At 46.4% G+C, this 24,861-nt stretch overlaps 1 protein-coding gene across 2 annotated transcripts in view; it reads left to right on the top strand.

Annotated features, from left to right (window-relative positions):
- Positions 1-24,861, top strand: part of KIF5A (kinesin family member 5A) — a 62,397-nt gene that overhangs the window by 17,025 nt on the left and 20,511 nt on the right. For both annotated transcript variants that reach the window (XM_063119209.1, XM_063119208.1), the window contains exons 2-13: positions 10,821-10,908; positions 11,036-11,109; positions 11,282-11,386; positions 12,723-12,771; positions 12,986-13,041; positions 14,253-14,340; positions 16,938-17,062; positions 17,983-18,087; positions 19,929-20,077; positions 21,762-21,910; positions 23,013-23,188; positions 23,397-23,465. In XM_063119209.1, coding sequence (XP_062975279.1) covers positions 10,821-10,908; positions 11,036-11,109; positions 11,282-11,386; positions 12,723-12,771; positions 12,986-13,041; positions 14,253-14,340; positions 16,938-17,062; positions 17,983-18,087; positions 19,929-20,077; positions 21,762-21,910; positions 23,013-23,188; positions 23,397-23,465 — 1,233 coding nt within the window. The remainder of the gene's footprint in view (positions 1-10,820; positions 10,909-11,035; positions 11,110-11,281; positions 11,387-12,722; positions 12,772-12,985; positions 13,042-14,252; positions 14,341-16,937; positions 17,063-17,982; positions 18,088-19,928; positions 20,078-21,761; positions 21,911-23,012; positions 23,189-23,396; positions 23,466-24,861) is intronic.

Here is a 24,861-nt window from a genome sequence, read left to right as displayed (position 1 = left end):
GTTGATCTTATCGCTGAGGTAGAGCTAACAAGCAGCATGGTTTTGATAGAGTCTACGTAGCCACCATCTCCATCCACATATGGCAGCTGTGGTTCGAGGCTTATTGCCCTTCAGGGGTTTGGCTCTGAACGTGCAAGCCAGCCTTTCAAAGCTGCGGGTTCATCAAAACCTGAGGAAGATCTGACCTGTTCTTCACTCTCTCCTCTAGTCTGTGCCCAGTGGAGGGTTAGGTCCAGAATTTGCCAGACTAGAGTGGATAGTTACACATTCAGAAGAAAGAGGGCACAGGCACAGGGTGGTACAAAAATTGCTTATACATATTAGATAGACAGATCTAGAAAAAAATGTCGACCATGAAACTAGAAATACAAGAATCTCACCATAGCAGAGAAGACTATGATCAGGGGACCCATGTGCCTTGCTCAGTCCGCTGTCCAGGTGTTGATGGTCAACTTCAAGGCCCCTCCCTGCTCTGCCTTCTTAAGGTACTTTATCTTTACACCAAGCATGGACTGGATACCCCTTCAAGTCCAAGATGCCTTCAAATAGTAGACTGTCCTCGCACAGCCCTTCAGATAGAGGGCTGTCCTCTGTAAAGTAGGGCAGCTGGCCACCCTACCAGAGTTGGGTAGGATATGCTGGCTCCTGGCTCTTTCCCCTCCTCTGGCTGGACTATGACACTGGCAGCATCACAATAAGGAGGTGATGTTTGTCTGCTCTTGCAAGTTCATGATCACAATAGTCTCTGTCTCCCTTTGACACAGCTGTTGGTCATCCCATGCAGCAGGGCCGGTTCATATGCTGAGAAGGTAATGAGCAATGTGATAGATCCTGGGTGCTTGAATACAACTTCCTACGAGGAAACTAGAATTAATAAAATGTTGAAGCAACTTCCAGAGGTGTGGCCGTGTTAGTCTGTTGCAGCAAAAAGAGCAAAACGCCCTGTGGCACCTTAAGGACGAACCAATTTATCATGGCAGTAAAAGCCTTTGTGGACTAGAGTCATAGAATCATAGAATAGTAGAGTTGGAAGGGGCCTAAAAGGCCATTTAGTCCAACTCCCTGCTCAATGCAGGAATCCACCCTAAAGCATCCCCGACAGTCTGTTGAAGTTTATGTCATAATAAATGTGTTCGTCTTTAAGGGGCTGCAAAACGCAAACAATCAAATTATTCCATCGCTTTCAAAAAAATCCCTGAAGGAACTGAATTCCTGTCAATGAGCTCCATCAGATGAGTGTTTTATTGCACACTCGTTACTGGGCACTCACAGATTTTTTTCAGGTCCTTCTCACAACGTTGTCTGCCTCCCACCCCTTCTAGCCTTCTTCGCACCACCAAAAACCACCCCAGTAAGTCCGACTTATTTTTAAAGATAGAAGTTGCTGCTATCTCCTGCTGTGTGCAGGAGTAGCAGTGGGATCAAAACAGCCTACTGAACGGGCCACGTGCAGGTTGTTTACTTCCTCTTTCAAAAGAGGAAGTAATGAGGGACAAACGTGGTGGGTGGAGAAGTGACGGTAAGGAAATGCGATTTCCCCCTGTGTGATAACACTCAATGACTTCCTAAGCATTTATTCATATCTTAGTGATTATTCATCAGGTTATTATTTTGTATGCCTCCCCACTCACCCCTGGAAATTTGAACAAGTGCCAGAAGCCCAGCAGAGCAAGAGAGATAATTTTCCCAGTCACTATCCTCTGATTTTCCCCATTGCTCTCATCCCATCAAACCTGTAGACTTTAGTGTACATGTCTGAACTGAAAAGAAAAGGCAAGGATTTTGTGTATGAATTTGCCATGCAGGACAGCAGAGTGGCCACTGGGGACTCAAGGGCTCGTTATGGAAACCTTAGTGTTCTGAGGTTGATACCCAGCATGGTGAGGAACCTAGGACTTCAGCCTTACTTTGAGAGGCACAGGCGGCAGCATTGGGACTCTTACAGCAGGCACATGGGATCTGTTGCCCTTCTGGATCAGCTGCTTGAGGTGGGGGGATTCACCCTGCCTCAAGGGAGGGCCAGCCCTGTTTCTAATATTGGAGCCAGGCTGGAGGAAAAGGAAATAAAGTAAGGTGGAAAAGGGGGTTGAGTTTTGCTCCCCCCCGTTGCATGTTCCTTTTTTTGGGTGAAAAGCAATGGCAGCACCAGGAAAAAATTATGGTGGCGGGGGGACGATTCAGAAAGGGCAAAATGCATGGGATGGGGGCAAGCATATGAAAAGTGTCTTTCCTGCAAGTAACCACAGAGGTCCAGCAATAAGCTGTGTGCCCCCACCCTCCTGTGGTTTTCACCTGATGAAAAGTAGACCCCCCCCTTCAGCCCATGCTTCGTGTTCAAATGGGCAAACATATGCTTAAGGTAGGTGCACATCTCTAGTGTGAATCATTGGTCTAAAATAGGAACATTAACTATCTCACTGGAAGGTTGTGAGGATAAATATAGCACTTCCCATTAAACCAGGGATAAGGAATGTGTAGTCCTCCAGACGCTGTTGAATTACAAATCCCCTCCCCATTGGCTCTGCTGACTGGGGCTGATGGGAGTTGCAATCCAACAACATATAGAGCGCCACATGCTCCCCACCTCTGCATTAAATGCTGCTGCTCTAATATTAATAGTAGTAACTACATTATTATTATTATTATGTTATAGTACTTACTATTAGTACTATAACATAATAAAAATTATAATAATATCCAACCGTTCTGCATTCATAAACCATAATACATTTTATTTGTTTGTTTATTTATTGGCAAAAGAGGAGAAACTTCCTTGGTATTCTAACCAGGGACATCGTGGGACTATCTAGTACCAGTTAGGCCTTTGCTAGACCTAACTGGAAATCCGGGGGAGAGGAGGGGAGACCTCGCGTTGTGAATAACGTGAGATCTCGCCCTTGTTTACGCGGAAGGCACGACAGCTTCAAGAAGAGAGGCGTCGCGCCCGCCATTTTTAATTTTTTAAAGGGCCGACTGCGCACGAGCGTTGGAGCGACTAAAGGTAGGGGTGTTTTATTTTTGTTTTGTTTTTAAAAAATGATTTCCCTGCTCTTCCCACCCTAGCCTTGATGGGTGCAGCTCCTGGCTCCACGTGAGTAATCGAGCGGAGCCGGGAAAAGCTGCAGAAACGGGCCACACCCTCGCAGTCTCGGGCTCTGCAGGAAAAACTGGGCCCAAAGTGTAGTTTTACCCTACCCAGTGCCTGTTTACCCTACCCTGTGCCTGTCTGCTTTCTCTTCCCCTCCTTATTGTTTTACTAGGATTTTATTAGATTGTAAGCCTATGCGGCAGGGTCTCGCTATTTACTGTTTTACTCTGTACAGCACCATGTACATTGATGGTGCTATATAAATAAATAAATAAATTAATAATAATAATAATAATAATAATAATAATAATAATAATCCCGGGGCCAGGGAGAGATGATCCCTCCGTGATCCCGGGATCCCCTGTGCGTCATCTGGACGCACAGGGGTGATCCCGGGTATCAGCCCATAGCTAAGGCCTGAGAGGCCTTATGTAGGGTGAACTGACCTTTGTCCATTTGTTATTTCCTGCTGTTTTCCCCTTGAGTGCTCTCTAAAGCAATAACTCATAGGATTATTGGTGTTCTGGGTAAAAATAACAATGCATCAAACCCAGAATTCTGTTTCTGGCTGCAGCCGGTCAGGTGTCCTGAGGAAGCTCAAGGTCATAACTACCTGTCCCAAATTGACTGTGCTTAGCATTTGAAAATCAGAACTATCTTGCAACTGAATGTGAGGGTTCCATTGCTAGTTACTGGTCCTAACCTCTTTTTAAAGCCATGCGAGGGCCAGGATCTCTTCTTGAACCTCCCAGAGTGCAGGACACGGAATAACGGGCTCAAGTTAAAGGAAGCCAGATTCCGGCTGGACATCAGGAAAAACTTCCTGACTGTTAGAGCAGTACGACAATGGAATCAGCTACCTAGGGAGGTTGTGGGCTCTCCCACACTAGAGGCATTCAAGAGGCAGCTGGACAACCATCTGTCAGGGATGCTTTAGGGTGGATTCCTGCATTGAGCAGGGGGTTGGACTCGATGGCCTTGTAGGCCCCTTCCAACTCTGCTATTCTATGATTCTATGATTCTATGAAGGTTCTGATACCTACATCTCTGCTGCATATAGGAATTTGTATAGTGTGAGGAACCTATGCAATCCTTGTAAGAGAAAGTGAGACTGTAGCACGGTGCAGCATCAGGGACATAGGAAAGCCAGTGCAACTGTGCACTCAGCTTTCCTGATAGTAAATCTGAGAGTTAGGGGCCTTGCAAGGGGTACAGGCAGTTCTATTCCCCTGAGGGATGCAGCGTGAGGCCTGCCCTCTTCCCAGGCACTGCCCAGAAACACCTCCACTGCGACTCTGGAGCAAGGCTTTGGGGGCTGTCTTGCGCATCCTCACCTCGCTCTAGAAGAAAAAGGTGGGGTAAGTCCCTGACTTTTTTTCTCCGCAGATTCGACGGAAAGCCCCGGGGTGTGTGCGCAATTGCACCAGCGGCATATAACTGATGCCACGCCACCACCATCCACCCCGGGGCTTTCTGAGCATTTAGACAGCCCCCTGATCTAGCCACTTGGAAGAATTTCTGTGAGCAACTCACAGGTTTCTTGAACTGTGGTTTATTTAAATAAAATAAATACATTTGAAGCAGGAGGAGTGATTTCCATCACTGCCTCTCTTACACCGTCCCTTTTCAGGACACATAATTCATCCTTCTCCCCCGTCTGCTGTGGGGCAGAACTAAACTCCTGTGTGCTTCAGGAGAGCAAGAGAGTGAACAGTGGGGATCTGGGCTGAAATGGGCTAGGAGGCAGACGGGCTGCAAGTCCTTCTGCCAGTCATGGTAGAGCTAAAGGGAAATAAGTGTTCTCTGGGTTGCAACGTGGTGGCACCTATGGTCTCCAATTATACCTTTTGTGTGTGGGCAGCACTGGTTTGGCCTTAATACTATAGAGTAGAGGTGAGGAACCTTAGTCCCGGGGGCCAAATCTGGCCTTCCAAGGGTCCCAATCCACCCTACTGGGATTCCCTAGAAGGCCACACCTTCCCTTAGCCCCAACCCTGGGCAATAAGAACTTCTAAGTTACAATATGCTGGTATTTTGTCCCTGTCCCTTTTGCCTTTGGCTCCACCCACCACTGGAATGCAGCCCCCCAGAGTTTCTCCGAAATTGAATTCAGCCCTTGGGCTGAAGGGGGTTCCTCACCCCTGCTATGGAGATCCATAAACTTGCATGTTTCATCTGAAAGGGTTCCAGGCCATAGCTATTCATACTGGATACTGTATGAGTCTATTTCAGCTTGGTGAGCCAGGCCATAGCTATGCTCGGAGGCAGCGCTCATCAGGACATACCCAAGATTTTGGGGGTCCAATCCACCACAGCTCAGAATAGGACTTTCAGTATCATAGCACCCATTCTTTGGAACTCCCTACCACTACAAATTAGGCCGGCACCAACCTTTCTGGGTTTTTTGTCGCCTACTGAAAACACCTTTTCCAACAGCCATCCCCAGAGCGATAATCTTGTTCTCTGCATGAAGACTTGTTTTAGGACATTGCTTAGAAATGTCTTTAATGTAAGCGATTCATAAATATAGATAAATAAATCATACAGTCTGATTAATTCAGCCTCGCTGGGCCAGGTCTTCTGGAAATAGAGTTCTCTGTCCAAGTTAAACAGCAGGCTCGCCTTCCATGTTAGCTGTTCTGGGTGTTGACTGACTGGTGTGTGGTGATAAAGAGGTTATGCACCTTCCTGTTCTTGGGCGAATAGGCATGATCTCAGCAATGGGCATTACTGGCTGCCAAATGCTAGTTTTATTCCCATAGACTCTAGGGCCAGGGCTGGCATTAGGATAAATAGCCCTCCAGGCGAGGAGTGCCTATGGTGGTCCCACAATGTGGTCACTTTTTGCAGGGCTACTTGGAAGTTTTATGGGGCCTGGTGCAGGTGTGATGTTGGAGTCCACTCTTAGCTCTGCTTGGCACCCTCCTCAGCTTGGCACCTTGGGCAACTGCCCAGCTCACCCACCCCTAAGGTCAGACCTGTCTAGGGTCTAGAGGAACAAAGCACATGGTCTGTAACCTGTGTGTGTGTGTGGGGGGGGGTGTAGTTCCCACACACACACCAAAGAGCAGTATGGGAGTGTATTTCAAAAAAGCCCTAAAATTCAGAACCATCTGATAATGCAGAATAATACACGTCATTGTGACATCTCTGGAAAACCAGGAAATTAAAGGAAAAGAAAAGATACATATCTTGTAAGCGCCTCTATAGTCTCCAGCCAGGGATGCATTGCATTCCTCATTTCAAGGATCACATCATACAAATGCAGAATTCAATACTGGGCTCAGAATGTAATATCCTGAGAATCTCAGTATAACCCTCTCCATCCCCCACCCCCCACACAGCATCTTCCAGTGAATTTCTTACGGCTGTGAGGTTAGATTTGAGAATGGCTGATGACTAGAGAGGATCTCCAGACAGCTTCTGGTCCTTTCCCGTTGCTAGTAAGTGCAGAAATGATCGTGCAAAACCAAAAATATACAAAAGTTAGATCAACTCTTACCTTTCTCTTTGGGAATATAAACCAAGCAATGTTTCAAAACATCAGACCTATTTTCCACGTAGTGGAGTAAGGGATTAAATAAAAGTCACTTAAATAATTGAAGCAGGAAGAATTGATATAGCAATTTTAACAATAATTTCCATTTCTGTTTAAGTTTTCTCAAAAGAAAGGTACATTATTTGTATCACATTGTTTATGTTGGAGAATGCCTACTATAAATCAGTGTCTGCATTTGCATGTAACTCTAAACCTGGGGTAGGCAACTTAGGGCCCTCCAGAAGATTTGGCCTACAACTCACATCCCTATGTTGGCTAGGGCTGATGGGAGTTGTAAGTTATCTATCATGGGTCCAAATCAATGGCCATGCTGGTTGGGGATGATGAAAATTGCAGTCCAACACATCTGGAGGGCACCAGGTTGGGGAAGGCTGTTCTAAATCATAATTTAGCATTATGAGGATGAGCCTGTGTGAGTCTCAGACTTGCATGCTCTCCCCTCTCTTCATCCTGTGTGACTGTGAAGAGGAAGCTTCTGCTTCTGTATTTGGTTAACCACAGTTTAGCATTACATTTGCACCTTCAATTGTGGTTAATCCAAACCATGGTTTACTGAAACAAGACAGCTTCATAAACCATAGTTTGAAGATGGCTTGTTTTTAGTAAACTATAGTTAAGAGTAACTGAAGTTTATCTGGGTTCAGATGTAACATTAAACTGTGGTTACTCAAAAACAGAAGTGAAAAGTTCTCAAACGCCTCCTTGCAGCCATGCTGGAAGAGGGGAGCAACACAAGCCCAGAGCTCACAAAGACTCATCCCCATAACTCCAAATCATGGCTTAGCATTACTTGCAAACACAGGCAGTGTGCAGATTTCAAAATTAATGTAGAAGTGAGGAAATGGAAATCCTTACAGTTGCTTTTTGGAGCTTACTGTTTCAAGATGTGTATCAGCAGTAGCAGAGCTGCATTCAAACTAAGACAAAACAGTGGGATAGGATTCACAAGAACATAGGGATATCCGTGCTTGTTAATTAAAGTGATTGAGAAATAGATACTATTGCCAAATATGTCCCAAAATGTTTAACTCCAAGAAGCTGGAAATGTCTGGTGAAGGTTGGAGTTTTCCTTTGGTACCTGTGATGCTGCATGTTACTTCTAACATGAAACTTGTATGATGTGGACGTAATGCAGAGCTTTTCCCATGCAAGTCAGTTGCATGGAAACTGAGAGAGTGGTTTAAGGGTGCCTCTAGCTTGGCGGTGACCTCACTTTCCAGATGCATTCTGGGGCTGCCTCAAGACGACAATCTGGTGCATCACAGGAAAATCACAAGAGCCTCACTTACCATCCCTCTCTCGCCTCTCCCTGACCTCCTTTCTCAGATTTATTTAAAGAGTGCTTCCCCCTCAGAAATAGGAGAGCAAGGTGTAATTAACCCAGAGCTCCTGTATCCTGGAAATGTGACAAGGGGAGGAGGCAGGTGCAGGAGAACTATATAAACTGTTGTGCTAAATATGCAGAGGACAGTGTGTTTTCAGCTGAGTGTGGGTTAGGTGGTGGCTGATTATTTAGAGCAGCGCTGGGCAGAAAGTAGATTCCTAGAGCTTTTGGGCTTCAGCTTCCAGCATTCCTGATCACTGGCCATGCTGGCAGGGGCTTCTGGGAGTTGGAGTCCAAAACATCTGAAGATCTACCTTCTGACCATCCCTGACTTAGAATACATTTTTTGCTCATGATGCTCTTATTCAGATGATCAACATACATCTTCTCACATCAGTCCGTTGGTTTCTGTTCACCACTCTGCCGCAAAGATCATCTTCTTGGCTCGCCGCTCTGACCATGTTACTCCGCTTCTGAAATCTCTTCATTGGCTTCCAATTCACTTCAGAATCCAATATAAACATCTCCTGTTAACCTTCAAAGCTTTTCACTGTCTAGCTCCTTCCTATCTCTCCTCTCTCATCTCACACTATTGCCCCGCTCGTGCTCTTCGCTCCTCTGATGCCATGTTTCTCGCCTGCCCAAGGGCCTCTACTTCCCTTGCTCGGCTCCGTCCATTTTCTTCTGCTGCCCCTTACGCCTGGAACGCTCTTCCAGAACATTTGAGAACTACAAGTTCAATTGCAGCTTTTAAAGCTCAACTAAAAACTTTTCTTTTTCCTAAAGCTTTTAAAACTTGATGTTGTGCGGACTTTATACTGTTAGTTTTACCCTACCCTGTGCCTGCTTACCCTACCCTGTGCCTGTTTGCATTCTCTTCCCCTCCTTATTGTTTTACTATGATTTTATTAGATTGTAAGCCTATGCGGCAGAGTCTTGCTATTTACTGTTTTACTCTGTACAGCACCATGTACATTGATGGTGCTATATAAATAATAATAATAATAATAATAATAATAATAATAATAATAATAATAATAATTTGTGCTAATGGGTAATCTGCCTGGGCAAAAAAAAGTGGCTGGCTGTGCACCCAAGAGCCTTGGCAATCACATAGGAAACCTAATCTTTACACATACACATTTCAGTACTTTTCAGTTTCCCCATTATTTCCCAACCCTCTGGTTCAGTTCCGGTTCAGATGCTCAGGTTTTCAAGTAATTGCTGCACAGGTATACTTAAGGTACAGCTTATTCTGCCCCAGATCATCAGGTTGAAGTGACTGGAACAACCCATGGTTGTGGTGTAGTGGCTAGAGTGTTGGACTGGGAGTCGGGAGATCCGGGTTCTAGTCCTCACCCAGCCATGGAAATCTACTGGGTGACTTTGGGCCTGTCACAGACTCTCAGCCCAACCTACCTCACAGGGTTGTTGTTGTGAGGATAAAATGGAGAGGAGGAAGATTATGTACGCCGCCTTGGGTTCCTTAGAAGAAAAAAGGCGGGATATAAATGCGATAGATAAATAAATAAATCAGTCACTGTGCTGGTACCGGCCAGGGGAAGCAGTGGTGCTGAGACGTCTCCCATTTGCATTGTCCCTGATTTAAGCGACAGCGGCTGGTGCCTGTGGGTTGTGTGATCTTGACTTCTGCTCCTTGCCATGTATCAGACCTGCAGCAGATGGAGACATATCAAAAAGCCTCTGCGTTTGGGAAAGCTACCAAATCTACATTTTAATGAATCCAGCAGTTGGACAGCTCCCTGTACATGGAACAGCCGATACAGGAAGTGCAGGAACTCAGTATTTCTCATGCTGGCCCTTTGAAGCACACCTTGTGGTCTGGCTCAGAGCTCCATCCGATGATCATTTTATTGCACACCCATTACTGGGCACTCATGGATTTTTCGCAGGTCCCTCACATGATGTCATCCGCCTCTCGCGTGCCTTCCACTCCTTCTGGCCTTCCTTGTGCTGCAAGAAAAACCAGAAAAAGTCTGGTTGTTGCTTTCTCTTGCTGTGTGTGGGAGAAGCAGCGTGATTACAACACCGGACTGAATGGGCCTTGTGCTCATTGTTTACTTCCTGTTTTCAAACAGGAAGTAACTGAGCAACAAAACCAGGAGCGGAAAAGCCGCAGTAGCCAGCATTTTTCTCCAGGTGTGATGGAGCTTTCAGTCTCTCAAATCTTTCTTATGCGGGATTGGGGGGGGGTAGGCAATCTACTGCCTTCCTGATATTTTGGATTGCAGTCCCCATCATTAGTGACCATTGGCCATATTGGTTGGGGCTTATGGAAACTGAAGTCCAAAACATCGGGAAGGCACCACGTTGTCTATCCCTGTTATGATGGATCTGAGAAGAGCTGCAGGCCTGGGGAGGGGGGGGGCATTTATATGAAGGTCTTGTCATTCGTGAGAACCACAGGGTCTAGCAAATGACAGCTAGCATTCTGGAGAGCAGAGGAGAATCCTGGGATAAATTTGCATGATTTCACTGAACTTGAATCTCCTTCTGGGGAAGATGCCCTGCACATAACACAGGGGTGGGGATCCCTTGGTCTGTGGGCCACATCCAGCCTGTAAGGTTCCCAGTCTGGCCTCTTCAATTCTCTTTGGTAACATTGCTAAGGGGAACCTTATTGTCTTTTGGTTCAATCAATTTATTTGGGAGTAATCGATTTATCTGGGGTTTCCAAATAAGAATGCCTAGGACTGGACTATGCTGTGATTGTGGAAACAGAAGATCCAGGAAGTGAGATTGGTGCTGCCAAAGTGAGCATTTCACATAAGCCTCTAGGTGCTCCCAGCAAACCCTTTCTCCTCTTTGTTCTGCTCCCTCCACCCCAGGGGAAGCCCTATGCCTTCGACCGTGTCTTCCCACCCAACACCACCCAGGAGCAAGTGTACCATGCCTGTGCCATGCAGATTGTCAAAGGTAGGTCTGGGTATTAGTAAACATGGGTGGGCACTTAATAGGAATGGTTTGTATAGGGGAGCAGGAAGGCTGGGGTGGCAAGCCATGGATGAGTCCTCTTTCTCAGTCATCTGCCTTTCTCATGCAGATGTGCTGGCTGGGTACAATGGCACCATCTTTGCCTATGGGCAGACCTCCTCGGGGAAGACGCACACCATGGAGGTAAGGGGTTGTCGAATATATATTTTTAAAATTTGGGCCATGGCTAGGAATCACAGGCCTGGTTGTTGCACTGAGAGATGGAGCTGGTCTCTCAAAAGCCAACACTTAGCTGTGGAACATTTAAGGGAGGGCCCCTTTAAGCCTCATAGCTTGAGCTTCTGTTCCATTCCAGGGTAAGCTGCATGACCCCCAGCTCATGGGTATCATCCCACGCATTGCCCAGGACATCTTCAACCACATCTACTCCATGGATGAGAACCTGGAATTCCACATTAAGGTCAGAGGCGTGCGGAGTGGGGGAACCGGTGGGTACGGGCAGTGATGGTTGTGGGTAGAACGAAGGAGCTGTATTCGCAAATGGTGGTGCGATGGAGAGAAAGGGGAAAGGAGATAGCTGGGAAGGGACTCCCCTGATCAGGGGGTCAGATAGGTCCAAGGGCTGGCAAGTACATCTGGCAGATGGCAGCCAGTAAGTCCAAAAGGAAACCTTGATAGCTTTTCTTGAGGACCAGCCATTTTGAGTCCCGTAGTGTCCAGGCGCCCCCTCTCCCTTCACTAGGGTGACCATATGGAAAGGAGGACAGGGCTCCTGTATCTTTAACAGTTGCAAAGGAAAGGGAATTTCAGCAGGTGTCATTCGTATGCATGAAGCACCTGGTGAAATGCCCTCTTCATCATGACAGCTGTTAAATATACAGGAGCCCTGTCCTCTTTTCTATATGGTCACCCTACCCTTCAACCAATGGAGAAACCACCTCTCCCTTTACCCAGTGGAGCAGGGAGCCAGTGTTGGCTCAAAGAATTCTAGCAGTTTGAGCTCCACAGCACTGTTGAATCTAAGAAAACTATAGAGGGGTGCTTTATTCTTACTACTACTAAGCATCTATTTAATGGGTTGTATACAATGCTAGTTCTAATTAGAGTAGAGCCATTGAAATGAACAGAGCTCAAGTCCCATTTATTTCAATGTGTTTGGAGTCTCCAACATGGTGCCCATGGCCACTAATGTGCCCACAGACACTTCCCTTGGAACCCACCAGGCTCCATGCCCTTCCTGCTTTGTATTTTGTTTTAAATGTGTGTGTGTTTTAAATTGCTGCAGAGTGAAGCATTAGCCTCCAGCACTGTCTTTATTTCCCAGAATCCCTCTGGGTCCCACATCTCTCAGCCTCAAAAGATTGCCTTTTGTGAAATTAGTATTGGAGATGAAAAATGTGGGTGCGAAAGGGTGGTTTTGTGTTTCAGAGCTCAGGCACACACATACATCCAACGCTGCCATTTTGTGAATTAACAAGCCCCCCGTGGCAGCCATTTTGTGAGAGTGCCCACAACACTGTCAACATTCCAAATGTGCCTAAGACCCAATCTAAGTAGGACTGACACTGGATACAACATAATGTCATGAAGATGCTATGGGCTGAACAAGAGAGACAGTTTCTACCCATAGGGCTCAAGCTGTACACTTGTCTTGGTTTGAAATTATTGGAGTGCATTGCTTGCCCTCACTTTGAGCAGTCTGGCTCCTAGAAAGGCATGCACCTATGGGAATAATGGCATAGGGGAATTTGAAGACCTCCACTCCATTACAGTCATCCTATCCATTTTCCCCACAGGTTTCCTACTTTGAAATCTACTTGGACAAAATCCGCGATTTGCTAGATGGTGAGTGATCCTCAGGGATGTTAAGTGTTGAACGGCATGGATAGTAGGCTGTGCCAATTGCAAGCCAGGAGTGAAGGAGAAAGGTTGGATGGGAATTAGTGACTTTGGGGTGGGATGGGATTCTGGCGGTAGTGGTGGTGGAAACTGAGTAGAAATGTATATCTCCCTGGATTAACTCAGCCCTTTCTGAATGATGTCCTCTCTTTGCCGACAGTGACCAAGACCAATCTCTCAGTTCATGAGGACAAGAACCGTGTGCCGTTTGTGAAGGTGAGATTCCTGGGGTGGCGGGCAGAGGGGAGAGACAACACTAAGTTGCACTCCTGTCAGGTCTGCCCAGTGGTCTGCCTCAGGGATGCAGCTTTAGGCTTTGGATGGGGAAGCAAGAGTCTCAGCAAGGTGTAGAGGCCAAGTTTAAATTACAAAAACAAAACACCATTTGTTTTTAAAGCAGTTCCTATGGCTATGTCTTTTAATACCAGATAATAAACAGAAGTACACAGATACTTCTGTATAATGGCTGTGCTCGAAAATATTGTGTATAGTAGAAATACTGCCTTCTTTAATTGATCTACCTCAGGCATACTCAGGGTACTGCCCACAGGCCTCAGTGTGCCCCCAGACACCACCCTTGGTGCCCATGAAGGCACTTTATGCCTCCCAATTTTTATTTTAAAAATATTTATATATTTTCTAACTGACGCTGGGATTGGTTCAAAGTGAAATGGGCGCCTCTTGCTGTTGCTATCTTAATGTCCCACAAATGCCTCTGGGCAGGTTATTTGTCTTTTGTGATTAACCATCCCCAGCCATGGCAGCTATTTTATGGTTGTGCCCATAAGAGCTTTTCAAATTTCCAGATGTGTCCACAGGCTCAAAAGGTTGCCTATCCCTGGTCTACCTCCTAGGACTGGGGTCTTCAATATGGTGTCCATCGGTACCAATGTGCCCATAGACACTTCTCTGGGTGCTCGCCAGACTTCCTGCCTCTCCTGATTTTTATTTTGTTTCTTAAGATTAATTTTTAACTGGGCGGCCGGCATGCTGCAAGGTGAAGTGCTGCCCTTCAGAACCATCTTCATTTTGGTTCAAAACAGAGGATCTTGTATTTAGGTTCTTGGGCAAGTTATTTTTCTTTTAGTCTCACCAGTTTGCTTTTTGGAAAATGAGCATTCTGTGACCAGCTATGCCCACCATGGCAGCCATTTTATGAATGAGCAATCCCCGCCACCACTACCATGTCAACCATTTTGTGAGGGAGCACGTCACTCTCTCAAAATTCCAAACATGTCTACTGGCCCAAAAAGGTTGGGAACCCATGCCTTAGGGTATGTGCCTGTGGTGAGAAGGCAGGAGGAGCTGCCCAGGTGTGACACTGACCTGTGTGTGGCAGGATGGTGGTGGTGTAGCATGAACTTAAAAGAGAGATGAGGTCACCATCACCATATTCTATGGCATGACTCTTGTTTCTTCCTCTTCAGGGCTGTACTGAACGCTTTGTCTCCAGCCCTGAAGAAATCTTAGATGTCATCGATGAGGGAAAATCCAACCGTCATGTGGCTGTCACCAGTGAGTTCTGAGGATGGGCAAATGGGCAAAGGTGATGGTGGGTAGGGTGGGTGGGGGAGCCTTTATCCTAGGCCTTTATCCAGAGAAGCAGAAAAATGGGAGTCTTATCATCCTTTTCAATGGTTACCCCCTACATTACTGCTTGGCTACATTTGGTTTCGTATTGTCCTCATGCTTAAGGAAGGTGAGAATGGCCTACATTTTCAAGGGCCCTGTCCTAAGGTAGTGGCAGTGTACATGATTCTCCCTCCAATATTTATTTTATCTTCACAACAACCCCATGAGGTAGCTTATGCTGAGAGTTGGTGCCTGGCGAGCTTTATGGCTGAGTGAGGATTTGAACCTGGATTTACTCCTCAGTCCTAAATTGACACTTTTAACCACAACACTGCAGCAACTCTCAATCAGTACTGATTAATTACATGTGCAAGAGTTGGCGATTGGGACGAAGATGGCCAGCGAGGTGAGCTACAATGGGTAAGGAATATATAGCAGTGAGGTCTGGTGGGTAGGAGGGTCTCTGTGCCACAGCAGTGCTCTGGGAAGGTAGGCTCTGCCTTCTGTGTGGATCACAGCTATCCTGGACAACAGTCTTACTGCCCCTTAGAGACAACATGTGCTGTTGCAGCCTGTTATTCTCAACCACACCTCAGTCACAACACCTGGACTGGAGACAGGCCTGCGCTATACAAATAGCAGATGAGGAGCTGACATTCTCCCTGGACTGTACCACTTCAGTCTTCAGTTGGGGATTTTTGCATGACTGAATACTCCCTCATAGGGTGGCCCTATGGAAAGGAGGATGGGGCTCCTGTATCTTTAACAGTTGTGTAGAAAAGGGAATTTCAGCAGGTGTCATTTGTAGGTATGCACTATGCAGCACCTAGTGAAATTCCCTCTTCATCACAACAGTTAAAGCTGCAGGAGCTATACTAGAGTGACCAGATACAAAAGAGGACAGGGCTCCTGCAGCTTTAACTGCTGTGATGAAGAGGGAATTTCACCAGGTGCTGCATGTTAAAGCTGCAGGAACCCTGTCCTCTTTTGTATCTGGTCAAGAGGGCAGTGCTCCTGCAGCTTTAACTGCTGTGATGAAGAGGGAATTTCACCAGCTGCTGCATGCATACAAATGACACCTGCTGAAATTCCCTGTTAAAGATACAGGAGCCCTGTCCTCCTTTCCATATGGTCACCCTACAGAACAACCTTTACAAAAAATGCAGATATCAAAGAGAAGAATTGTAACGTAGCCTTCACTCCCACGTGCTATTTTTCTGTGTAATCATTTTTTCCCTTCACTGGAAAGTAAGAAACAGTTGAGAAACACTTTTACCACTTCTTGGTTTTTTGTGGAAAGCAAGCCATGGATAATACTTTTGGTTTTCCTGATGAGAGTTGGAAATGACTGGTTTCTGAGGCCTGAGAAAAAAACAGAGTTGAAAATTGATAGGATTCAAATAGGTTTCAACTGTGATATAACATTACATGGCCATGTTCTGTGCACTCTCATTCCACAATCACCTTTTTGTAGCGCTTTGAAACCTGTTGGGTCTGGACAGCATAGTGATAAAGGTGTGTGAGGGTGTGTATACAAACCCATTGGCGAACTATACTTCCATTGTGCCATCTTCAGTTCTTTTCGGTAACATTGTCTGTCTCCAGGCCTAGATGGACACTGAGTGGGTTGAAGGCTGTATGTTTCAAGTTCAGGAAATCAAGTGCGAAGCACATCTGAGGGGACCACATGCTCTGGAGGTTCACCTCAGGAGCACTTGCAGTAGAGCATTTAATGTTGCAGCACTCACCTCTGGAATACTTTCCCAATGGACATTAGACAAGCCCCCACAGTTCTAACGTTCAGCCGTCTTCTTAAAACTTGTCTCTTTACAGAGGCTTTGTAGCACACAGTAGTGTGTTATTATTATTATTATTATTATTATTATTATTATTATTATTTATTTATTTATTTATTTATTTATATATATAGCACCATCAATGTACATGGTGCTGTACAGAGTAAAACAGTATTTTCCAGTATATATATACACAAATGTTCATAAATAAATGAATGTGCATTATACAGTAACCTTTTTACCACCCAAAGTTATAAGTATAATTACTTTCCATTTCAGGTTTCGTCTTTTAGCCCTTTTAGCGCGTTCCCTCCCCCCAGCCTGGTACATTTCTCATAAATTGTCCCATTTCTTTTTCTGGGTTGTTATATCACTTCTGTTTATCTCTTCCTTTATTGTATTGATGGTTATTTCCTAACATTACTTCTTTTCAGGAGTCACAGAGCGTCCTATAGGCCTCTGCAAGAGTTGTTCTGTTCATTTTTCTTCATATTATTATTATTATTATTATTATTATTATTATTATTATTATAATGTATGCGGCTTTCTTGCCTATTAATTGTATTGCGTTGTTTCCATTGTCTTACTTATGGTTGGGTTTTTTGGTACTATTGTGGAAAGCATTATATAAACCTGAATAGAGAAAAGAGAGATGATGATGATGATGATGATGATAAAATCTCTGCCCAGGGTTTGCATTTGGTTTTTTTGCCTTATCTTGTCTCTCTGTCTTTTCTCCTGCAGATATGAATGAGCACAGTTCCCGCAGCCACAGCATTTTCCTCATCAACATCAAGCAGGAGAACATGGAGACTGAGCAGAAACTGAGTGGGAAGCTTTACCTGGTGGATCTGGCTGGTAGTGAGAAGGTGCTGGAGCCTTGCGGGGGTGGTGGTGGTGGAGGTGGGGGGGGGGGGGTTGGGGGTTGGAGACGCTTGTTGTTGACCCTGGTTTGGTTACCGAGATGGGCAGGATCTGATTCCTCCCACAAAACAAAGGCCAGCTGTCCATTATTGGAAATCTATACAGATCCCAAGAATGCCTTGAAACAATTCTCAAGCAGGGCTCAGTCAAATACTATGTTCTCCTCTCCTGCTTGTCAGGGACCCAACCCCCAGGGTTTGAACCGGGGGACCTCCGGATCTAAGGCTGATCCTCCATGCGCCCAGAGCTCTCTTCAGGCACAGAGGCCGAGTAGAGCTGTGCAGTGCCTGACCCTCCCTTTGGCAGGCTATACAGAACCTCTGGTTTGGCCAGATGCATAGTATAACTACTAGGAGCGGCGTGGCCTTCCGCCTCTGCCTTGTCAAACATAGGGGTGTGATTTGCTTCCAGCACAAGCAGCTAACTTTAGGGCAGAGATGTGGATTGCGTGGCCCTCCAGATGTTGTTGGCCTACAACATGATCCCTCACCACTGGCTATGCTGGCTGGGGCTGCTTTCCACCAACATCTGGAAGGCCACATGTTCCCCAACCCTTCTTTAGGGCCTGTCACCTGGAGAGTGCACCTTTGAGGCCTCTGTCACAACTGTTGGAGTGCCACGATGGCGTTTTTCTTTTCCCAACTGACAAGGACTCTCTTTGAGGTGCTTTGGGATTTGTGTATACTCCTGACGCTTTGGGACAATTATTTTTCATTTGTAGACGTATCTGTCACTGTTCATTTTGGCCTTCTGGAGATATCCAACCACTGGGAGAAGAAACGTTGTTTCCCCTTTCAGGATTCAGTCTATATCATAGCCAAGGCCACCTTCATCATCATAACCAACCCCTTTCTTTTCCTGCCAGGTCAGCAAGACAGGAGCTGAGGGAGCTGTGCTGGATGAGGCCAAGAATATCAACAAGTCCCTTTCAGCGCTTGGCAATGTCATCTCAGCTCTGGCTGAGGGCACGGTGAGCACAACCAGCCTCAACAACAAGGACTTTGTATTGTAGGGTGGCCATATGGAAAGAAGGACCGGGCTCCTGAATCTTTAACAAATGTATTGAAAGGGGAATTTCAGCAGGTGCCTTTTGTATGCATGTAGCACCTGGTGAAATTCCCTCTTCATCACAACAGTTAGAGCTGCAGGAGCCCTGCCCTCTTTTGTACCTGGTCACTTTAGCATAGCTCCTGCAGCTTTAACTGTTGTGATGAAGAGGGGATTTCACTGGCTGCTGCATACATAGAAATGACACCTGCTGAAATTCCCTTTTCTATGCAACCATTAAAGATACAGGAGCCCTGTCCTCCTTTTCATATGCTCACTCTACCTAAACCCCAAATTTGTTAACATGTTTTGTTTGAGCCTTTTTGCCTTCAATAGGACAAGGCAGGGCAATGTATAACCATGAGTGACCTCCAATCCACAAGAGACTCTTGTATAGCCTGCAGGCTGGTAGGCCTCTAAGAATTCGGTAAAAGGTTTCTATCCTATACATTTGCAGACATAAGTTTGAAAATGTGGAGGCAAGTGTATTGTATTCAGGCACAGTGAAATAATGGTGGATTGTCTCCTTAAGTACAGTCCAGCCTCTAGACTCCTCACAACCCTCATCCCTTAGAATAGTAGAAACCTTATTGCAGGTCTGTGTTAGGAGCCCTGCCAAAGAATGTATATAACCTTATAAATAAATGATTTAAGTTATCAACATTTCTATGGAGCTTGAATCCAGCAGTTAAGATTCAACACAGCAAACTTATTAAGATTCAGAAACAAGTCGTGTTTATCTTGTGATCCCAGTGTTATTGTCCCAAGGTTATCTGAAAGACAGGTGTGCTGGTACACAAGCGGATGTTATCTTAAATTGTCTCCCAGCAACGCAGATATTAGTACCACGATATTGGAAGTGAGCTGATATACTTTTTATTAACTGAGAAACAGCAATGTTAAAATTAACTGATGATACAATATTCCAGGAGGGGATGATTACTCTCTGGACTCGAGGCAAGGGGCAGGAGATCCTCATGAGATTTTATTACTGGTCAACTATGATAGCAAATTAAAAATGTGAATTTGAGTGGATGTAATGCAACTGATGCTATTGAGAAAGACTGAACTGTTGTTTTCTCTCATATGCCTATTACTGCAATGAAAAATCAAAACGAGATGAGTAAAAATAAGCCCACATGCATTGTTTACAGCTCTGCTCATTCCTAAGATGATGTGTCGAGAGATTTCCTAATGCTAAGGAACACTGTAGAACATGAATATGTCCAGCAACTGCTAATGTGCCATTCACCACGTTTATAAAACTGACATGCGGAGTTTGGACTTTGCATGGATAGATAGGATTTCTCCTTCCAAGGCCATGGCTACACGAGGGGGTTGTACGGTGACGATCTCGTGATTTTATGATCGTGAGATCGTCGTTCTGGTCTACACGCGGCATTGTGGCCGCCATTTTTTGTTTGTCTTTTAAACAAAAAGGAGCGCATGAGCACTCATGTGAAAACCGTGAACCGTTCCGCTCCCCCCATCCTATCCCCAATGTGCCTGGGGCCCGGGTCCTCGTGGTTACTCACGAGGAGCCGGGAAAAACCGTGACCATGGAAAAACCACAACAGAAGGGTAGGGCGATATCCCAGGGAAAGGGAGGGATGCACAGGGACGATCTTGGGGCAATCCCCAGGATATCGCCCTGTCTAGCTCTGCCCTAAGAGAGTGCTGCGGAGTGCCTGTACTTCCGGTGACCGCTTTGGCCTGTGTGTATATGACTGAGCCAAATGTGTCCACCCTTATTGTCTTATGTAGAAGAGCTACGTGCCCTACCGGGACAGCAAGATGACCCGCATCCTGCAGGACTCCCTGGGTGGAAACTGCCGCACCACAATGTTTATCTGCTGCTCCCCTTCCAGCTACAATGATGCTGAGACCAAATCTACTCTGATGTTTGGACAGCGGTAACTGCCCCATCTCGCCCTTTTCTTTGTATTGGTGTGGTCTGTTCTGTTGCAGAAGGGGAAAGGCAAGGAACTGGTCAAATAAATTAGTAAGGGGGCCAGCTCACTCCTGGAAAGTTGGATGTGTAGCAACCTCACACAGTTGTTCTTCAAGCAAAGATTTTTAAGAGCAAAGGAAAAAAAACGAAGAAGGCTCTTACATGGCAAGGCATGAATTCTTAACACTTGGGTATATCTGCACTACAGATATAAATTGATTTAATAGTCATTTCTCTTCCCCAAGGAGCCCTGGGAATTGAATTTCTGTGAAGGTGACTGGAATCTAACAGCTTTCTCAGCAGTGTTGTTGAACTATAATTCCCAGGATTCTTTGTCAGGAAGTACTTAAACTGGTACAAAATCAATGGGTTAAGTCCAATGTTGTGTGAACAGACTTCTGCTCATTTTGTCAAAGGGCTTTGGTTGCTGTAGGATGGGTGGCTCAGTAGTGGAGCACTTGCTTTGCATGCAGACATCCCAGGTTCAGTCCCTGGCATCTCCAGGTAGAGCTAAGAGTTATGCCAGTCAGCATAGTCTAGGGGTAGGGCCGTGGGCACATTTGGGCAATTTGAGAAACTGTTCTGGGCGCCACAGCAAAAAGGCAGCCTTGGCAGGCGTATCAAAGGACACAGAACCTCTGCCCAAAAGACTTGAGTGCAAGGCAGGGGTGGGGTCTGAGTCCCAACATGCTAAGCAACACCTTTGAACCCACACTTCACAGCAGTCCCAGCTGCTGGTAAGAAAATGTGTCAATTAAAACAAAGTGGGAAGGGTAGGGCACATTAGCAGGTACCAAGAACAGTGTCTGGGAGGGGGGGGGTTGGTGGTACCCATGAGCGCCATGTTGCCTTCACCTATTATTATTATTATTTATTTATATAGCACCATCAATGTACATGGTGCTGTACAGATTACACAGTAAATAGCAAGACCCTGCCACATAGGCTTACAATCTAATAAAGTTGTAGTAAACAATAAGGAGGGAAAGAGAATGCAAACAGGCACAGGGAAGTGTAAACAGGCACCGGGTAGGGTGAAGCTGACAGTATAGGGTCAGAACAAACTCAATATTTAAAAGCTATAGGGAAAAGAAAAGTTTTTAGCTGAGTTTTAAAAGCTGTGATTGAGTTTGTAGTTCTCAAGTGTTCTGGAAGAGCTTTCCAGGCGTAAGGGGCAGCAGAAGAAAAAGGACGGAGCCGAGTAAGGGAAGTAGAGGCCCTTGGGCAGGCGAGAAGCATGGCATCAGAGGAGCGGAGAGCACGAGCGGGGCAATAGTGTGAGAGGAGAGAGGAGAGATAGGCAGGAGCTAGGCCGTGAAAAGCTTTGAAGGTCAACAGGAGAAGTTTATATTGGATTCTGGAGTGAATTGGAAGCCAATGAAGAGATTTCAGAAGTGGAGTGACATGGTCAGAGCGGCAGGCCAAGAAGATGATCTTGGCGGCGGAGTGGTGGACAGAGACCAGCGGAAAGCAGCCTCCTGTGTTCCTAGGGCTTGGGCCCACTCCGTTTCAGCTGTGGGAAGATGACAGATACAGGGAAGACTGTAGCGGACCATCCGTGAACGTGGGAGGTGGCGTCGGATGGGATAGAGGTCTTCTGCCCAAAGCGGCGCCAAGTGCTTCCACTTAACCCTCTCCCATTTCAGGGCCAAGACAATCAAGAACACTGCATCAGTGAACCTGGAACTGACAGCTGAGCAGTGGAAGAAGAAGTTTGAGAAGGAGAAGGAGAAGAACAAGGTCCTGAAGGAGACCATTGCCAAGCTGGAGGCAGAGCTCGGGCGCTGGCGGAGTGGTGAGCCAAGGGGGCAGGGAAGAGGGGCAGAGCTTGCCTTGGGCTTGGATCCACTCTATTTCAAAATGGGAGGTGGCCGCCAGCACACTGATCAGTCACTGGAGAGGCAGTGGGGTGTCTTTGAGGCTGACAGCAAGTCAGCCAGAAGACTGCAGTGGGGCGAGAGTGCAGAGATACTCACGCTGATCCTGCGTCTTGCCCAATGGTGCAGTGGAACCCTTTGCAGTGCAGGCACTCATCATTACACTCCCCATAGCCATGCCCCCCAGGGAGAGTCCAAAAACCCAGGCAGTGGCCTTGGTCCATATCACCAACCAGTTCTAGCAGTTCTCATCCCCACCAGGAGCAGATCTCACGTAAAGTGAACGGGTCTTTATTGCCCGTTCAGGATCAAGTCACCCACAAATACTTTGCATTAAAACAGGGATAGCTCACAGCTCTATGTATCATTGCTGGGGAAATTAATTTCCCCCCAGCTACTGTGAGGATTGCAGCTAAGTTTAGAGGGAACAGGGAAGTGTGTGTGTGTGTGTGTGTCTGTAGGTGACATCAGCATCCTTCTGTTAGACAAGTTCTTGCCCTTAGGGACGAGATCCAATTCAGCCCCCAAGAACGACACCACACTTCCAGCGACAGAGGGTCCAAAAGCGCTTTCTTGATTATAATCAAGATCTGAGAGTCTTGAAAGCAACAGTCAGACAAAGAATTGGAAATTCAGCAGGGCTTTTCAAGCCTGAAAGGGGCAGTGCCCCACAGCAATATTAACCAATCAGAATGTAACACCAGAGCCCCCTTGTCTTCTGCAAAACGTTCCCTTTGTAACAGTAAGTTGCTTCAAGTTAACTTTCTGCCTGGAGCCATGAAGCTATTGTTTTGGATAGATAAGACAGTTACACAGGAGACACCCTTGAAGACGCCCTCGCAGAAAACACCCTTGAAGACGCCCTCGGTACATGACATTTCGCCTGGTGTATAATGGATACTATACAGCTTCCTTTAGAAAATGGAGGTGGTTATGCTAACACTTCCTAATCCAGAGGTGCTAGTGCTGCCTCCCTGAGAGCCCTGGCTCCCCTCACCTGCTTATTTGAAATGCTTCCAGGTGAGAATGTCCCAGAAACAGAGCAGTTGAGCGATGAGGAGAAAGTGGAGCCGGACACCTGCGACGAGACACCCATTAATGATAACAACTCCTCCATCGTCATCCGGATCTCTGATGAAGAGCGGCACAAGTATGAGGAGGAGATCCGCAAGCTCTACAAGCAGCTGGATGACAAGGTCGGAGATCTCTCCTCCCCACCCCCACCCCGCCTTGCCTTGTGCTAAACCTCACCCTCCATCCCCTCTTGGGTCCTGTAGATGCTTAATGTCCTATCCTCATCTCAGTCCCAGAGTCCTCCCCTTGGTGGTACCTTCTCTGTCTGAAACCTTGCCCCACCAGCAGAGCATAAGGTGGCTCGCACCAAAGTGCTTTCTTTCTACCTAGGATGACGAAATCAACCAGCAGAGCCAACTGATGGAGAAGCTCAAGGAGCAGATGCTGGACCAGGAAGAGGTGAGCCGTGTTTGCTGGTGTTTGTGAGGGGATATTGGCAAGGGTGCATGTATCTGAATACAATGTGCTTGTGTGTCCTCTCTCTCTCTCTTTCTCTCTCTCTACCCCATTGCAATGAGGTGTTGTTGTTTTAAATCCAGCCTTTCCTCCAAGGAGCTCATGGTTCCCTGCACAGTTCCTCACACTGCCACCATTTTATCCTCACAGCTACCGTATGAGGTAGGTTAGGCTGGGAGATGGTGATTGGCCTAAGGCAGGGGAAGGTAACCTTTTTGGGCGGGGGGCAGATTTAAGAACATAAGAACTAGAAGACCTATGCTGGATGGGACCAGGAGTCCATCTAGTCCAGCATTCTGTTCACACAGTGGCCAAGCAGCTGTTGACCAGGAACCCTCAAGCAGGACATGAGCGTAACAGCACCCTCCCACCCAAGTTCCCCAGCAACTGGTGCACACAGGCTTACTGCCTCAGATACTGGAGATAGCACACAGCCATCAGGGCTAGTAGCCATAGATAACCTTCACCTCCAGGAATTTATCCAACCCCCTTTTAAAGCCATCCAAATTGGTGGCCATCACTACATCTTGTGGTAGTGAGTTCCATCATTTAACTACACGCTATGGGAAGAAGTCCTTGCTTTTATTTGTCCTGAATCTCCCACCAATCAACTTCATGGGTTGACTTCGGGTTGTAGTATTTTGAGAGAGGGAGAAAAATGTCTCCCTGTGCACGTTCTCCACACCATGCATAATTTTGTTCACTTCTATCACATCTCCCCTTAGCCTTCTTTTTTCCAAGCTAAACAATCCCAGCTGTTGTAACCTTCCCTCATAGGGGAGATGGCCATCTGAGAAATTATCATGGGCACCACCACAGAATACCTGCCATGGGAGGTGTGGCTAGTCACAAAGGACACATAACCTGCCCGAACGAGTGTGTCCAAAGCAGGGGTGGGGTCTGAACCACAATGCCCTAAACAGCTCCTTTGAACCCACAGTTTTCTGCACGTTTTTCTTTCCCCCTTCTTTTTCTTGGTGGTGGGGTGTTTTAGAGGAATGCATTGGTCTGCAGCTGCCTGCCATGTTAATTGGCTAAGAATGTCTCTGAGCCCCACCATGTAGCCCAGAGGTATTCATGAGCTATAAAGAAGGCAGTAGGTGGAGGCCTTTGCTTTGGTTAGAAGTGATCCCCCCACCCACCCCGCCCCAGAAAAAATGTGTTAATTAAAGAACTAATGGGAGGGTTACTCACATTGCCTAGTCTTGGCCCAAGATCACCCAGTGAGCTTCATGACTGAATGGAGATTTAAACCCCAGTTTCTCCTGTCCTAATCTGGCACACTAACCACTCTAACCACTGTGCCCCCCCTCTCTCAGTGTGTGTATGTTCTGCCTAA

This window comes from Elgaria multicarinata, chromosome 3 (assembly GCF_023053635.1).
Source record: "Elgaria multicarinata webbii isolate HBS135686 ecotype San Diego chromosome 3, rElgMul1.1.pri, whole genome shotgun sequence".
Lineage (NCBI taxonomy): Eukaryota > Metazoa > Chordata > Lepidosauria > Squamata > Anguidae > Elgaria > Elgaria multicarinata.
Note: the sequence above shows the minus strand (reverse complement) of the source record. Positions and strands in the feature narration are given on the sequence as shown.